At 36.2% G+C, this 17500-nt stretch overlaps 1 protein-coding gene across 5 annotated transcripts in view; it reads left to right on the forward strand.

The window, feature by feature from the left end:
- LOC115223043 (growth arrest-specific protein 2) overlaps positions 1 to 17500 on the forward strand; it is a 97614-nt gene that overhangs the window by 76935 nt on the left and 3179 nt on the right. For 3 of the 5 annotated variants that reach the window (XM_029793474.2, XM_036511990.1, XM_029793479.2), the window contains one exon: positions 9370 to 9465. The exons of 1 other annotated variant lie outside the window; for it this stretch is intronic. In XM_029793474.2, the coding sequence (XP_029649334.1) occupies positions 9370 to 9465 (96 nt within the window). Of the gene's footprint in view, positions 1 to 4472; positions 4574 to 9369; positions 9466 to 17500 lie in introns of all 5 variants that reach the window. One more of the 5 variants, XM_036511992.1, reaches the window with a different exon arrangement.

Below are 17500 nucleotides of genomic sequence, written 5' to 3' on the forward strand. Positions count from 1 at the left end.
GGGTCCCTTCATTTTTATCTCTCACTTGTTCTGTCTGTTCTTCTCTGTCTCTTTTTCTCTTGCTGGAAGAAATCGGTTCTGGCACACTTGGAAACGGATAGGTTCCTCCAGGTCAAAAGATGCCTTCGTCATGCCGTATGTAGCGATGGTTCCCTTACGGGTGTACAGAGTACTTATTCTGTCGGTCTCGTTTGCCGAACCGCTAAGTGACGGGGACCTAAACAACAGCATCGGTTGTCAAGCGATGTTGAGGAAACAAACACAGACACACACACACACACACACACACACACATATATATATATATATATATATATATATATATATATATATATATACATATACACGACGGGCTTCTTTCAGTTTCCGTATGCCCACACTCTGATAAACGATTTCTTGAACGTGCGGATTTTGAAGTCAGCCATGCGCAATCACGTAAATCAAGTGACTTACCTTCCTCCACTTGAAAATCATTTAAAAAATTATTAAAACATTTTTTTTTTGTTATTTTTATTTTTTCTCTCGTTATTTGCGTATTTAGCTCATTTGTTTTCGTATCTCATGTTGTTTACTGTGGTGACGTCCTGTACCCAATTATGCATATATATATATATATAATATATATATATATATATATTTATATATATATATATATATGTGTGTGTTGTGTACGCAGGTATGTATATATGTATATATGTGGAGGCGCAATGGTCCAGAGGTTAGGGCAGCGGACTCGCGGTCGTAGGATCGCGGTTTCGATTCCCAGACGTTGTGAATGTTTATCAAGCAAAAACATCTAAAGTTCCACGACGCTCCGGCAGGGGATGGTGGCGAGCCCTGCTGTACTCTTTCGCCACAACTTTCTCTCACTCTTTCTTCTGTTGGCCTGTTCGCTTAGGCAGCGGGATGGCGTCATTTGAAGGCTAAAACAATGCGAAGCGCATTGTGACCAGTGATGTGTAGCAACATCTGATAGCCTGGTCGGTCACGGTGATCACGGTGATATGTGTAGATAGATAGATCGGCCAAAGTTAAGGGTCACTTACCGGCCAAGGTTAAGGATCACTTAGAACAATAGAACAAGAGCAAAAGAGAAACCCTTACATTTAATATTTTGTAAACACCCCTTTACTATCAATGATCTGACGTCTCTTACCACAGGACTGAATTAGTTTCTTGGATAAAGATGGAGTAATATTGTTCCATTTGTTTTTTCAATAATTCTTAGAATTCATCGTGGTTTTTTGGATTCCTCCTTCGCGCTCCATCTCCAATAATCATCCAAACATTTTCTATAGAGTTAAGATCGGGACTTTGAGGTGGCCAGTCAATGAAATCAGCCCATTCATCATCCAAAAAAACCTTTGACTTTCTTCTTTGTGTGACAGGGAGCGTTACACTGCACGAAGATAGGCAGTTGAACTGATGAAAACAGGAGATGTGGAAGAGCATGTTGTCTAAGAATCTGCCTGTAGAATTCAGCATTGACAGTCCCAGGACCAGCAGCAGAGATCACTCCCCATACCATTACACTGCCTTCTCCATATTTCATTGACTTCTTCACACATGCACGAGATAACCTTTCGCTACTTCTTCGCCGGACATGCATCTCGCCATCGGAACCAATCGCATTAAACTTCGATTCATCGCTAAAATGAACCTGCGACCACTGTTCTTCTGTCCAAACGACATGTTCGTGAGCGAAATGAAGACTGGCTCTTTGATCCTTCTTGGAGATCAGAGGTTTCTTTTCCGGTGCCCGAGCAAGCAACCCAGAACCTCGTAACCTCCGAGAAAGTGTTTCGCACGATACGTTGGCATCGGAATCGGAAGTGGAGCTAAACTCTCGGGATATCTCAGCAGCAGAACTCTTAATCCCAACCTACACTCACTTTTTAACTATAATACGATCCTATCTTGGTGAAGTTTTACGAGGTCTACCAGTTTTGGGTTCAGCATCTGTCGATCCTGTTGACTTAAGACGAGTTACAATTCGTTGCACAATACTCCTAGACCTTCCTGCAGTTGTTGTTACCACAGAATTTGACTTGCCTTCTTGGTGAATGCACACAATCCTTTGTTTTTCATCGCAAGCCGCCATGCTGACTGTTGAATGTTCTAGTAATGTAAGATCATAAATTGTAACTGTTAGCCCATTAACGGTCTTCTAAACGACAAATAGCTCGGTTAGTAGGTCATTTTTGCTAAGTGACCCTTAACTTTTGACCGCTGCAGTTTGGAAGATTGTTTGTATATTTCTTCATAACTTACGAAATATTTATTCCATTCACTTGAAATTTTGACGAAAGATAGATATAAGATATGTGTAAATATTTGTAAAATATCTAGTCTCAACGTGTTGTTAATCTTCTATAATAACTATTTCAATTCACTTGTTCCTACTGACCCTTATATCATGGCCACTACTGTCTGTCTGTCTGCCTGTCTGTCTGTCTGTTTGTCTGTCTGTCTGTCTGTCTGTCTGTCTGTCTGTCTGTCTGTATGTATGTATGTATGTATGTATGTATGTATGTATGTATGTATATAGGCATTGCACGAAGCAGAGACGAAAAATTAACAGACTTTAGGCCAGTTTAAACATGCTTGAGATATTTCTGAACCTGTAGCGGCTTTACGCTGCAAGTTTACCACCGAGAAAAATTCACATTTTAGACAAAAAGCTATTTGAACACCACAGCTAGCTCAGAGAACCTGCCATGGACGGGTAGATGCATTAGTTACCAAAATGAAGGAAAATAAGCACAGAAGAAACTGAAAAGGAATAGGACAACGAAAGACAAGCCGAAACGTAAAACGACCGGAAAGAATTGGCTTCATTAATCTGGGCGGCTATTCGCAACGTCAGTGAATATTTTATTCACTTTTTTCTACGTAAGAGATGAAGAATTCTCGTTGGAACAAGTGGCTGGCTGCGAGTAGGCGCCATTGAAAAGGCCAAAAAAGGACGAAATGTATCTGGTGCTCTTGCTGGCCACTCCTGCAATAAATTTTCATCTCTCTCTGATGTTCATTATGTTTTTAACACAGCAAGTCCATCAGAGATGTTATCTCAGGACAAATACCATAGTAATTCGACTATTGACAAGTGTTTGCATTAACTATGATACTTAGATGGTTATTTTTTAAAATTAAATACTGACTCAGTTGCACATACAAGATATTTATTCAGCTAGGCAAGTATTTCTCAGCATCAATGAATGTCTTATAAACATTTTTCTATATCATAAATGATGAATTTTTGTCCTAACATGAGGCGAGTTACGAGTACATGCCTTTGAGTATAATACGTAGATGGCTATGTTAAAAATAAATTGTTGGAAATAAATACTCATTGAACAGAAAAGAAGTAGAAAGTGACAGAGAGAGAGAGAGAGAGAGAGAGAGAGAGAGAGAGAGAGAGAGAGAGAGAGAGAGAGAGAGAGAGAGAGAGAGAGAGAGAGAGAGGTGGGGAGAAAACTGGTTCGAAAAACATGACAACGAACTTGAGAGGGAATTGGGCAGTAGGAAAGCAGATTGCATCCTGGGGTGGAATTTTGGACAGTGTTGAAAAATAATATAAATTGCAGTAGTGGAAGAGAAGGCGAGGTCAATTTTGTGACTTGACTTTGATACAAGTCAAATCGTACTTTTTGTACAATGGAAACAATGTGTCTGTCTGTCTGTCACTCTCTCTATCTGTTTCACTTTCTTTTCATCTTTCTTCTTTTCATCCCTCACTTCATATGTAGTGTATGGGTGTGAGGATGTATATAATATATATAGATATATCATAGATAGTGATATATAGAATAGATTATATACATATATTATATAATATAATAATCGATATAAATATAGATATATATATTATATATAATACATACATATATATACATATATATATATATATATATACATACTATATATATACATTGTATATATATATATATATATTATATATATATATATGTATATACATATATATATATATGCATATATATATTATACATATATATACATATATATATATATGCATATATATATATATATACATATATATATAATATATATATAAATATACATATATACATATATATATACATATATATATAAATATACATATATGCATATATATATATATAATATATGCATATATATATACATATATGCATATATATATATACAATATGCATCTATATATATATACATATATATATATAATATATATAAATATACATATATACATATTACATATATATATATATAAATATACATATATACATATATACATAGATATAAACAATACATATATACATATATATATATTATATATAATATTATATAAATATACATATATATATATATAAAAATATATATAAATATACATTATATATATATATATATATTAATATATATTATATAATATATATATATATATATATATATATATATTATATCCTTCCCTATTAAAGAAATTCATGTGTCCGTGCGCAAATTTCGAAAGTAAGCAACACCGGATTCCAAATGCCGCGATCCATCAAGACAACAGAATCACAAAGCGACAAAAGCTAAGATAAAAATTACTTATGACACAAAGGGAAGCAGGAGAGTTTTGACAGGGAAAGGGTTTGTTTATCTCAGTGTGTGTGTGTGTAAGAGGGAGAGGGAGAGAGAGAGATTAAAAAAGCGAAGGTTATTTGGTATTGCTACAGTTGTTTCATTGAAAGTCTTTATTGTGACAGAAGTATAACACAATTGGTTTAATTACATAATATATAACATAATCTCCGACTTGACTATAGGCGCAGGAGTGGCTGTATGGTATATATTTCTTTACTACCCACAAGGGGCTACACAGAGAGGGGACAAAGAAGGACAGACAAACGGATTAAGTCGATTACATCGACCCCAGTGCGTAACTGGTACTTAATTTATCGACCCCGAAAGGATGAAAGGCAAAGTCGACCTCGGCGGAATTTGAACTCAGAACGTAACGGCAGACGAAATACAGCTACGCATTTCGCCCGGCGTGCTAACGTTTCTGCCAGCTCACCGCCCTGTTGCTGTGTGGTAAGTAGCTTGCTCACCAACCATATGGTTCTGGGTTTATTCCCACTGCGCGGCACCTTGGGCAAGTGTCTTCTACTATAGCCTCGGGTCGACCAAAGCCTTGCGAGTGGATTTGGTAGACGGAAACTGAAAGAAGCCCGTCGTATATATGTATATATGTATGTATGCGTGTGTATATGTTTGTGTGTCTGAGTTTGTCACCCCAACATCGCTTGAGAACCAATGGTGGTGTGTTTACGTCCCCGTAACATAGCGTTTCGGCCAAAGAGATCGATAGAATAAGTACTGGGCTTACAAAGAATAAGTCCTGGAGTCGATTTGCTCGACTAAAGGTGGTGCTCCAGCATGGCCGCAGTCTAATGTCTGAAAGAAGTAAAAGAGTAAAAGAGTAAGGAGTAACTCTTTAGGCTCTCAAAGAAAGAAGCGAGCATTGACCTGTTGACTAATCCAACGGATTATCAAGAAGCTTTGACGCCAAGCGATTCCCATTCTTGATTGGATACTTTAGGATACTTTTAGATATGTCTGAATGTGGGAATTACCCAAGAACAGCGAACTTCCATCATCGATGCATTTCGTGGCAAAATAATGGAATATTTAAATGTCTATTTTACGTCATTCTATCTTTCCGACAAGTGACTTGCTTCAGTTACATATGAGTTAATCCTTTATGCAACCTCTGTAATCAAACACACACGCACACACACACACACACACACACACACACACACACACACACACACACACACACACACACACACATGTATGTAGGTATACATACGAACCCACAATATGGCAGAAGCCATAGCCACTCATAATAAAAAGGAATGCTGGTGGAATGTACTAGAGAAGATCTCAATAAAATGCAAGCACAAGAGACCTCATATAACTATTTGGGATAGAAAAAAGGAACTGTGCGCGGTTGTGGAAATTAACGACCCAGCTTTGTTAATTTAAATGTTAACTTAAGGCTGAAGATCAGTAAAAACAAAAGAAAAAAAACGCAGGAGTGGCTGTGTGGTAAGTAGCTTGTTTACCAACCACATGGTTCCGGGTTCATTCCCGTTGCGTGACACCTTGGGCAAGTGTCTTATATATATGTATGTGTGTGTGTTTGTCCCCCTAGCATTGCTTGACAACCGATGCTGGTGTGTTTATGTCCCCGTCACTTAGCGGTTCGGCAAAAGAGACCGATAGAATAAGTACTGGGCTTACAAAGAATAAGTCCCGGGGTCGAGTTGCACGATTAAAGGCGGTGTTTCAGCATGGCCGCAGTCAAAATGACTGAAACAAGTAAAAAGAGAGTAAAGAAAGAAAAGAGAGAGAGAGAACACCTCCGCTGAACTATTGCAAAATCTGCAGTTACTCTATCCAGATTACAAGTTCAGGTTTATACCTGTAATTATTGGTATCCTGGAATATGTAACACACTGCCTAAATACTAATCTTGAGAAATTAGGGTTCTCAAAACCAGAAAGGAGAAAGCTAATTCAAAGACTACAGACCCAGTCCATCACTGGAACTGTAAAAAGTTCCAGAAGTTTATCATTTAAACATATATGAGCATGTCTATATATGTAACTATATGGATGGAAATATATACATAAAACACACAAATCTGCACATAGATAGATAGATAGATAGATAGATAGATAGATAGATAGATAGATACATACATACATACATACATACATACATACATATATACACACACGCACACATACAAAAATACCCAGTTGTTGATGTTGAAATTCCAATGACGGAGACTTAGATCTAGGTTAGAAACCGGTTCTTTCTCTATTGGCAAGAAATCTTGAAATAGACTGAATAATGACATATATACATACACACACGCACACACATACATGCATACATATATATATACATACATACACACACATACATGCATGCATACATACATAAAAGAATATGTATATATTTATGTGTATGTATGCGTATAGATATACACATATATAAACACACGCGCACACACAAATACATACACATATATGAATGTATGTATGTAGATGTGCATACTTGTATGTGTTTCTTTATTTCTTTTATGCGTTTCAGCCATGTTGTTGTGGTTGATTTCTTCTGGATGTTGCGATTTCATATCACCACTCTTGCATACGATTTCTTCATGATTTTTGGGTCAGTTAATGTGCGAGGGAGGTTAGCACCGCCGCCATCGTCTACAGCAAATACCGAGACATTGGTTCATCAAGTATCGTGGACAGGAAGCTGGCCAATTTCTTTTAGAAGACATTGCCTGAATTTCTTAATTCAAAAGCCACGCTGCATTGAAGAGTTTTGAGCCTTTGTCTCTTCTATCCAAAAGGATTTTTCAACCAATATTTACATTATTTATAGCCTTAAGTGCCTCGAGATCCACTGTTCTAAGACACACACACACACATGTATGTATGTATGTAAGTATGTATGTATATATATATATATTCTTTTTATTCTTTATTCTTTTACTTGTTTCAGTCGTTTGACTGCGGCAATGCTGGAGCACCGCCTTTAGTCGAGCAAATTCTTTCGATCTCTTTTGCCGACTGTCTAAGTGACGGGGAAGTAAACACACCAGCATCGGTTGTCAAGCAATGCTAGGGGGACAAACACAGATATACACACACACATATATATATATATACATATATACGACAGGCTTCTTTCAGTTTCCGTCTACCAAATCCACTCACAAGGCATTGGTCGGCCTGGGGCTATAGCAGAAGGCACTTGCCCAAGATGCCACGCAGTGGGACTGAACCCGGAACCATGTGGTTGGTTAGCAAGCTACTTACCACACAGTCACTCCTGCGCCTATATATATTTATTAATCAAAAATCTTCATTATTGTTTTGTTTTCAGCGCTCTCTAAAAAGATAAACCGTTTCATCAAAATGAAAAGAAATCCCATCAAAATTAAAATAAAATAACAGAAAAAAGATAAATGTAATTAATATTAAATAAAGGCAGACTTGTCGGATTTGAACGTTTTAGAAGCTGACCATTGCGAGATCGTTCTCTGGTACAGAATGCAGTTGAAATGGCGATTGACAATGGAAACGCCAACAACAATTAAATCACTTTCATTTATGCTAGCAATCATCACATGTAAAAAACAATTATGAAATAATTTCTATAACATTTTTGAAACGGTATTTTTACCGTGTTTAATTAATCTTATTTTTTGTGTGTTTATAGAATGTACTACAGAAGAGTAATTAGATTAGTTTGATTAATTTAATTGTGTACATGATTGTAATACATAAGATAAAATCGTACACAATCTTATTGTTTGTTTATAAAATATATTATAAAAGAGTAATTAAGTCATATTGATTAATCAATATTAGTAGTCAGCATGTAATGTATAGTAAAACAAAATGTTTACAATTATATATATATATATTATATATATATTCCACTTAGTAACAAATTTCAAGTTCAGCATAGTTGGTTTCCAAAACGTACAAACTTGATAAGTCTACCTTGAGAAATATATATATATATATATATATATATATATATATATATATATATATATATAATATATTATGCATATATAAAACATATGGTAAAGGGAGGATGCGATCTTTGGTTTTAGGTAGATATTTCTGCGAGAACGATAACGAAAGCAAAGAGATCCGGGAACATACAAAAATAGACTTGAGTGTTCCGACAAAACGAAACGAATACGTAAATGCTTAATAATTACTTTATTAAATGCCATTAAACAGAAATGCATTAATTAAATATTCTCCTCGGTTAAAATCTTTCCAAATGTATTTTCTTGTATCCCTTAACGAATGATTCCAGAATAGCAGAATCGTTAACATTAGTGGCCTTTCTTAGAGGCTCTTTGCAAATTGCCTTCTAATCTCAACGCGATCAACTTAGCTTTTAATCCTTTCGGGATTAGTAATAGAAAATAACAGTCAAGTACTGATGGAGATAAGGGTCGATATAATAGACCCCTTCTCAACATTGCTGGGCTTTGTATCATTGTAGCAAAATTTGAAACCGTTGTCAACACTTCAGAAATATGTGCCTAAAATCAAAGACCATCTGCTATTTTTTCTTCTTCTTTTAGTTGTTTCTACAAATTCTTCACCTTAACTATGCCTGCATATCCGAGTAAAAAATATAATAATGATAAACACAAACAACAGCATTATCCCTCATTCGTGTCACCACCACGCAGCAATTGTAAAAAGAGCCAACATCAGGTAATGAAGTTTGTCTGCAAGCCACAAAGTTCTACATTGAAAGCATATTTTCCCGTTTCAGGTCAAATTTATTGCTTCACAACATCACGTTAGTGATCAAGTGTGCCAAATTTCTGAGGGCAAATATTCCATTTTTGGACGAGTTGTCTTCATTCGGGTAAGAATTCTTGCAAAAAGCAAAAACAAAAAAAATCCCAAGAATTAAAAAAAAAATTCTCAGTACGATGAGGCAAAAAAAAAGAAAATAGATATATATATACATATATAATATATATATATGATATATATATATATATATATATATATATATGTATATATACAAAAGACACCACTGCTTCCACGTCTCAAGGATTTCTATTTTTTAAGAATTCATTTTCAGATTTGGATTTCCAGGCATGCATTTTAATTGGTAATTACTTTTGATTTTAATTAAGAAAATATAAGATATCAAAATTGGAATGAGATTAGGATGAGCTTTTATAAAAATGGTTCCGTTTTGTATTTTGTGAAAGAAACAAAAACAACATAGGGACATTATTATGTTTTATTATTAAATTTTTTATTTTGTTTTATTTTAAAGGTATTTTATTGCTTATATTTTTTTTAAAGAAATCAAACCGATTTCAATCCGAAGAATTTATGTTTTTAAAAACCTACTATTCTATTTTTTATGCAAACTAATTTTATAGATTTTAAGTTTAAAACTGACAAAAACACGAGCATCTAAAAAGAGATTTCGGTGTTTGTGTCTGAGTAAATGTAAAGAAAAATGAAAAGAATAAAAAGAAGTACGAATATTAACTGAAAAAATGCAAAACAAAAGAAAGCACCCCCCCCCCCAAAAAAAATACAGTACTAAAGTAGAATCTAAATGCTTTATAAGAGAGAAAGAGAAACGAACTGTGACACTTCAAAGTTTGGCCACTAAGGGCTTGTCAGGCAGTTTAACAAGTGTTTATTGGAGAAACTTCAACGTCACATCCTATATTTACAGTATTTCATAGCATATAAGAAACACATTTCTTTTTTTTTTGTCTCAAATAAGAATCACTTTTTGCAAAAAAAAAAAAATAGAAAAAAGGAGGGTATGGGTGGTCTGGGGGAAAGGTGTATATCACATGCTTTAATGTACTAAAAACATTTTTCCTGAATATACGCTGTCGAAATTGGAGTGCATCATTTATGACATCAAATACGGTATATATATATATATATATATATACATATACATCTACGCACTTACACAGATGCACATACTTACGTGCATACATACATACATACATACATACATACATACATACATACATACATACGTACATGCATACGTACATACATACATACATACGTACATGCATACATACATACATACATACATACATACATACATACATACGTACATGCATACGTACATACATACGTACATACATACATACATACATACACACACATATGACAGGCTTCTTCACAGTTTCTGTAATCCATATTTGCTCGCAATGCGTTGGTCGACCCGGGGCTCAAGGTTCCACGCAGTGGAACTGAACCCAAAACCACATGGCTGAAAAGCGAACTTCTTAACCACAAAGTTATATCTGATGTTCAACAAGTTCCATAAAATGCTTTGCCTAAAGTTCTGCAGCAATTCTTCGCCCAAATCCGTTAGACATGGTTTAGCTTGGGCAGTAAATCATCAGAAATTGAAACTGCATATGGATTCCATTAGAACCATACCACTCTTTTAGTGGTGGTGGTCGTGGTGGCGTTGCACTGACGATCCTGTTCTACATTTAAAGTTCTACATTCAAAGCATGTTTTCCCGTTTCCGGCTTCGATTCCTGAACCGGGCAGCGCGTTGTGTTCTTATTTCACACTGACCATTTCAACATGGGACGTGTGGCACACCTATGGCCTGTACAGACAATCTCGATTTTGATTGTGCCTGGGAGCAAATGTGCGGCACAAATGTCTATCATTATAAACAAATCATCTGTGCAGCTTGTTGAGCAAGACATGGCCGAACTCTCATCTGTCGTCTTACTCAGGGGGCGTCCATAAGGATCGTTCGGAGCTAAAAAGAAAAATAAAATATGAAAAAAGAAAATACCCATACAAGCTGAAGAGAAAGAAAAAACATTGCACAGTTTTCTAATGGTTTGTAAACTGTTCAACTTCTGTGGACTGAAAATTATAATTAAGTATTTGAAGAATTATAAATGGACAATTGAAAAATTGAGACGGAAATTGAAAATGAAAAAGTAAAAATCAAAACGCAATTGAAAATTAGAAATCGAACTGTGTGTCCATGTAAGATATATATATATATATATATGAGAGAGAGAGAGAGAGAGCGAATGGACCCACGTCGTTTGAGGACGAGGATTCAGTTGTTCGATCAACTGAATTATCTGCTCCGCCTAAGTGGCTGCGTATTCCACAGACGTGTAATTCGCAAGCAATATCAGAAATATCAGCAGTATGTGTGTGTGTGAGCGCGTGCACGTGTGAATGTATATATATAAAAGCAACTAGCTTAGTGATTACGGTATTCGGCTCAAGGTTGCAAGGTCGTGAGTTCGACTCCTAGTAGTGTGTTATCTCCTTGAAACCACCTTATTTCATGTTGCTCCAGTCCACTCATCTAGCAAAAGTAAGTTGTACCTGTAATTCCAAAGGGCCAGCCTTGTCCCATTTTGTGGCACGCTGAATCTCTTTAGGAACTACGTTAAGAGTGCACGTGTCTGTGGAGTGCTCAGCCACTTGCACGTTAATCTCATGAGCAGGCTGATTCGTAGATCATCTGACCAACTGGAACTCTTGCCGTCACAACCGATGGAGGACCACACACACACACACAAATATATACATATGAAGTGAGTTTGGAGCGATGTGTATATATATATATATATATATATATATATATATATATAATATATATATATATATATATATATATATATATATTTATATAAACGCAATGTCAAACAACTCGGGTGTGTATGTCACGTTCGACACCACTTTCATGCAGCTTTGCTGCAATTTTCTTGTTTAATTACCTCCCTTTGAAATTTACGTTGACCTAAGTTATGTCCCCTGCATTCAGCCGGTTCTCGTTTTTTTTTCTGCCCATAAAGTTGTCCAGTTCTGCCGTTTGTTTATATCCTACCTCGATTTTCAAAATTCCCGGTGCTATGATACAGTCTCCCTTAGATCTGTCTTTAGAACCTTCATAAGAGTGAGAGGCTGTGGATGTTAGAAACATCGACAGAGTAGCAAACCAAATAATTAGTTAAAGTTGCGTTAAGTTAATTTTAATCAATGAGTTCAAATCGAATCGAGGTAGATTTTGATATTTATCCGCCTGTGATCTAAAAGTGAACCAAACAAGAATTGGCGTCGATCCATTTGAATACATTCTACTAATTACCATGCGTTATAAATACAAACGCGCACTCCCGCGCGTGAACACAGATGCACGCATACGCATACAATTAGGTATGAATATATATACATGCCCGTCTATATGCACACACACACACACATATATATATATATATATTGGTACATATAAAATAAATAAATGCGCCCTTTTAAAGCCTAGCCAGGCTCATGGGCCCGGTTCCTATGGCGCATGTGTTCCGCAGCTGGACGAGACACCAGTCCATCGCAGCATTACTCATTTTTGCCAGCTGAGTGGACTGGAGCAACGTGAAATGAAGTGTTTTGCTTAAGAGCACAACGGGTCGCCCGGTCCAGGAATCGAAACCACAATCTTACGATCGTGATGCTGACACCCTAACCACTAAGCCACGCGCCTCCACTATTGGTACATATATTACATGTATATAACTCATACACGTAGGCATTCGCGCATAGACATACACACACAAATACCTTTAGTTTTAAATGTATGTGTACACACACACACACACACACATATATTATATATATATATATATATATAATATATATATATATATATATATGTAATACACACACACTTATATGCTATTACTTATAGTCTTATTTATTTGGAGTTTAGTTAAAGCTGAATTTTTTCACGCTTTTGTCCAAGCTACTCTGTTCTAATGTTGTAAAACATACGCGCGCGCGTATATAACATATCATTTGATAGGACGCAGCTCTAAAGGATTATTTTTATAATCTTTATTCATACAAAAGGAGATGTTGTGTCATGAATGCCTTTCCCTTTCCCCAGATGTCATGAATTCTGTTAAATCAAACGATGCCATAAAATGCATGCCTGAGTAAGAAGTAACCAATTCCTAAACCGTTTTTATTTCCAAATTAATTTGGTTTGTTTTCCCGTCACTTTTGCTGTTGTTGCTGTTGATGTTGCTGCGTTGTTTGACTAACAATCCCTTCCACTCACTTTTCTTACTCTTAATCTCTCTTTCTTTCTTTCTTTCTCTCTCTCACTCACTCTCCTCATCTCAATCTCTCCCTTACTTTTTCTCGATTTTTCCTATGCCTCTCGATTCCACGCTCTCTGCTATTCTCTCTCCCTCTCTCTCTCTCTCTCTCCCCTCTCCCTCTCTGTATATATATATATATATATATATATATATATATATATATATATATATAGACACACAGATATACATGTATATATACAGACATATTTATAAAATATATACGAGGGTTTGCTGAAAAGTTCCTGACTTTGGATAAAAAAAAATACAGAAGGATCAGTTAATTTCCCCTGGCCACTACGTTACGGGGTCGTAAACAAACCAAAACCGGTTGTCAGGTGGGGGATAAAAACGCAAACACAAATACACACACACACGCACGGACCCCCTCCCCCTCGCCCTCACATTCGATGGGTTTCTTTTAATTTTAGTCAGCCAAATTAACTCACAGGACTTTGGTCAGCCCGAGGTTAAGTAGGAGACACTTTCACCGAGGCGCTACGCAGTGAGACTGATCACAGAACCATGAAGTTGAGAAGCAATCTACTTACTACACAGTCACGCCTTCTCTCCTTCTCTCTCTTCATCTGTCTGTCTGTCTCTGTACACACACACACACATGCCGTACACGCGGGCGAAAATGGCAATTAAGCAAACCTAGACGTGCGCTCTATAAGTTCGGTAGAGTGGAATAAAATTATTTCCGCAAAACTGGACAGCTTTTGCCTCTGCCTCTGCTCAATATGTCCAACGTCTCTACGGGTTTATGGTTAATTTTTCTTCTCAATATCCTATTGGGTCGAACCGATCAACGATGCGCGAAACCAAGCATGGCTTGGGTACCACCTGACAGCAGGCGTAACAGGGTGCGCCGAAGATTACTTAGCAGCAGACATTTCAAGATGGAAAGAAAACAGTCAAACGTGCGTGGTGGAAGAAGCTTACCGCCCAATTCGCTGAGCAGGGCAAGAGGACCTAATGCTTCAGCTGACCTAAACATTTACTGTCTCCATAACCCAATTCTGTACTCTCATCGTCTAGTCTCTGTCTTCTTCGTCTGAATTTTCGTTTCTCGCTACACAGCTACTCTACGTATTCGCTGTCTCCAGGTTCATTTTATTTACTCCTGTATCTTGTCTCTTACTCACTACTTTAAAATGTTAGAATAGCTTCTAGAAAAAGAAAGAAACAATCCAACAAATAAACAAACTTCATCTCTCGAAAATCCCCCTTCCTTTCACTCTCCTCTTCTCTCTCTTTCTCTATCCCTCTCTTTTTCTCTTTCTGCTTCACTAATCCTATACCTACTAACTATGTGCACACTTTGATGCTGCTGCACTTGTTGCTGTTGTTGCTATTGCAGTGGTTTTTGAAAATAGTATTGCACCTCATCAGCATCATCATCATTATTATTATTGTTATTATTATTATTATCATTATTATTATTATTATTATTATTATTATCATTATTATTATTATTATTATTGAGTGAGAGAGCGGTGAATGCCATCAAAGTGATATTGGGGTAAAATATACGAAGCCCAGTATACCCATCATGACTACCCGTCTGATAAGGGTCCACTAGGCACATGCATCACAACTATATGTGTGTGACATGGTGATCTCATATCAAGATAAACAGCACATGATCTTGCAGGTGGGGCCCAGTTAGAATTTTCTTCTTGTCGAGTAACCCATCCCGCTCTAAAGGTCCCTGAATAAGGGTTGTTTAAGGATGATGAACGAAACACCCATGTTTCCAGAGGTGAATTATTCAAACCCCAAAGAATTCCTCTCAACACATGGCTATGATAGTCCCCCACTACTTCTGCTTGTGATCAGAGATGCACATATTGGCAGCCCTTAAGGGACATGCTCAACTGGTTAAATTCAAACAACTGACAAAGCAAATCTGTGGTATTGAGCAGAATATTTGCTGTAGCCCATCTTTTATACCAAGACAAAACAATGTACATGATAACACTTCCAATCAGTTAAGGTCAGAAGCCATGAGAGCCTGGTACTGCATCAGAACATTTATTATTATTATTATTATTATTATTATTATTATTATTATTATTATTATTATTATTATCGTTGTTGGTGTTTTGATATAATCTGCTTAAATTTACAGGACAAATGATTGTTGCTGCAATTTATGTTGTTGCATTAACTGCTACTGTTGTTGTTATTGTTGTTGTTCCAGTGGGTGTTGAAAAATAGAGATAGACATACTTAAATTTACTGGAAACATTTTAGCTGTTATAGTCGTGACAGCTGTTTCTGAAAACGGCCATTGTTTTTGTTCTAATTAGAATTGTTTCGTCGTGGCTGTCGTTGTTGTTGCTGTTATTGTTGGTTCTTAGTTGTTGTCATTATTGTTGTGTTGCTTTTATTGTTCTAGTTCTTATTGTTGTTGTTATTATTGCTGCTGCTGCTATTGTTGTTTTTACTGCTGTTTTTGATATTGTGGTTGTTGGTGTTGTTATCGTTGTTGCTGTGACTGCTGGTGTTGTTGTTGTGGTTGTTTTTGTTGTTGTCTTTACATATCCTGATGATGATCCTGGTGTTGTCTCTACAGATGTTGTTCAAAGTAATTGTTGTCGCTGTATCGCTATATCTGTTGCTAAAACAGCTTTCTCTTGTTGTTCCTATTGAGATTGACAAGTTGAATTTACTGGACAAATGAGTATTATTATTGTTATTTTTTGTTCAGCACGTTGCTTTTGTTGTAGTTGTTATTGTTGTTGCTGTGCTTTAGCCCAACACCAGAAACCCATATTCTCATAAAACTTTAGTTGTTGTTGTTTACGCTGTACTTGTTGTTGTTGTTGTTGTTGTTGTTATTTGTTCTTGTTGCTATTCATGTGGTGTATCGCTTACTGTCCCCTTTTATTGTACCTTTTAAATTTCATCGATTGTGTTGATGGTTGATGTCGATGGTCTTGGTGACGATAACAATGATGATGGTGATGGTGGTGATAGTCATGTGGTTTACGATGGTGAGTGATTACGATGACGGTGATGTAGGTAGTGGTGGTGGGGATGGCGTCGATGGAGGTGCTGGTGGTGGTGGTGGTGGTGGTAGACGTAGTGGTTATGATGATGGTATGATTGCAATGAAGAAGAAGACGGTGATGATGATGATGGAAATCGAAGTTTTAGATACTGAAGACTTTTCGTGGTGACTGTGGATGAGGATGAGGATGATAATAATGACGACGACGACGACGACGACCATGTTGTGATTAGTATACCACTGTTAATTATTATATCCTTTAATACTATTACATTAACAAGAAACTAATAATTATTATTGCCTTCATCAGAAGAAACAATTATCATTATTGTTGTTGTTGTTGTTATTGAAATCATTATCATTTTAATTGTTATTATTGTGATAATTGTAGTTGTGTTTATTATTATTATTATTATCGTTGTTGGTGTTTTGATATAATCTGCTTAATTTACAGGACAAATGATTGTTGCTGCAATTTATGTTGTTGCATTAACTGCTACTGTTGTTGTTATTGTTGTTGTTCCAGTGGGTGTTGAAAAATAGAGATAGACATACTTAAATTTACTGGAAACATTTTAGCTGTTATAGTCGTGACAGCTGTTTCTGAAAACGGCCATTGTTTTTGTTCTAATTAGAATTGTTTCGTCGTGGCTGTCGTTGTTGTTGCTGTTATTGTTGGTTCTTATTGTTGTTGTCATTATTGTTGTGGTTGCTTTTATTGTTCTAGTTCTTATTGTTGTTGTTAT

Source organism: Octopus sinensis, linkage group LG21, assembly GCF_006345805.1.
Source record: "Octopus sinensis linkage group LG21, ASM634580v1, whole genome shotgun sequence".
NCBI lineage: Eukaryota > Metazoa > Mollusca > Cephalopoda > Octopoda > Octopodidae > Octopus > Octopus sinensis.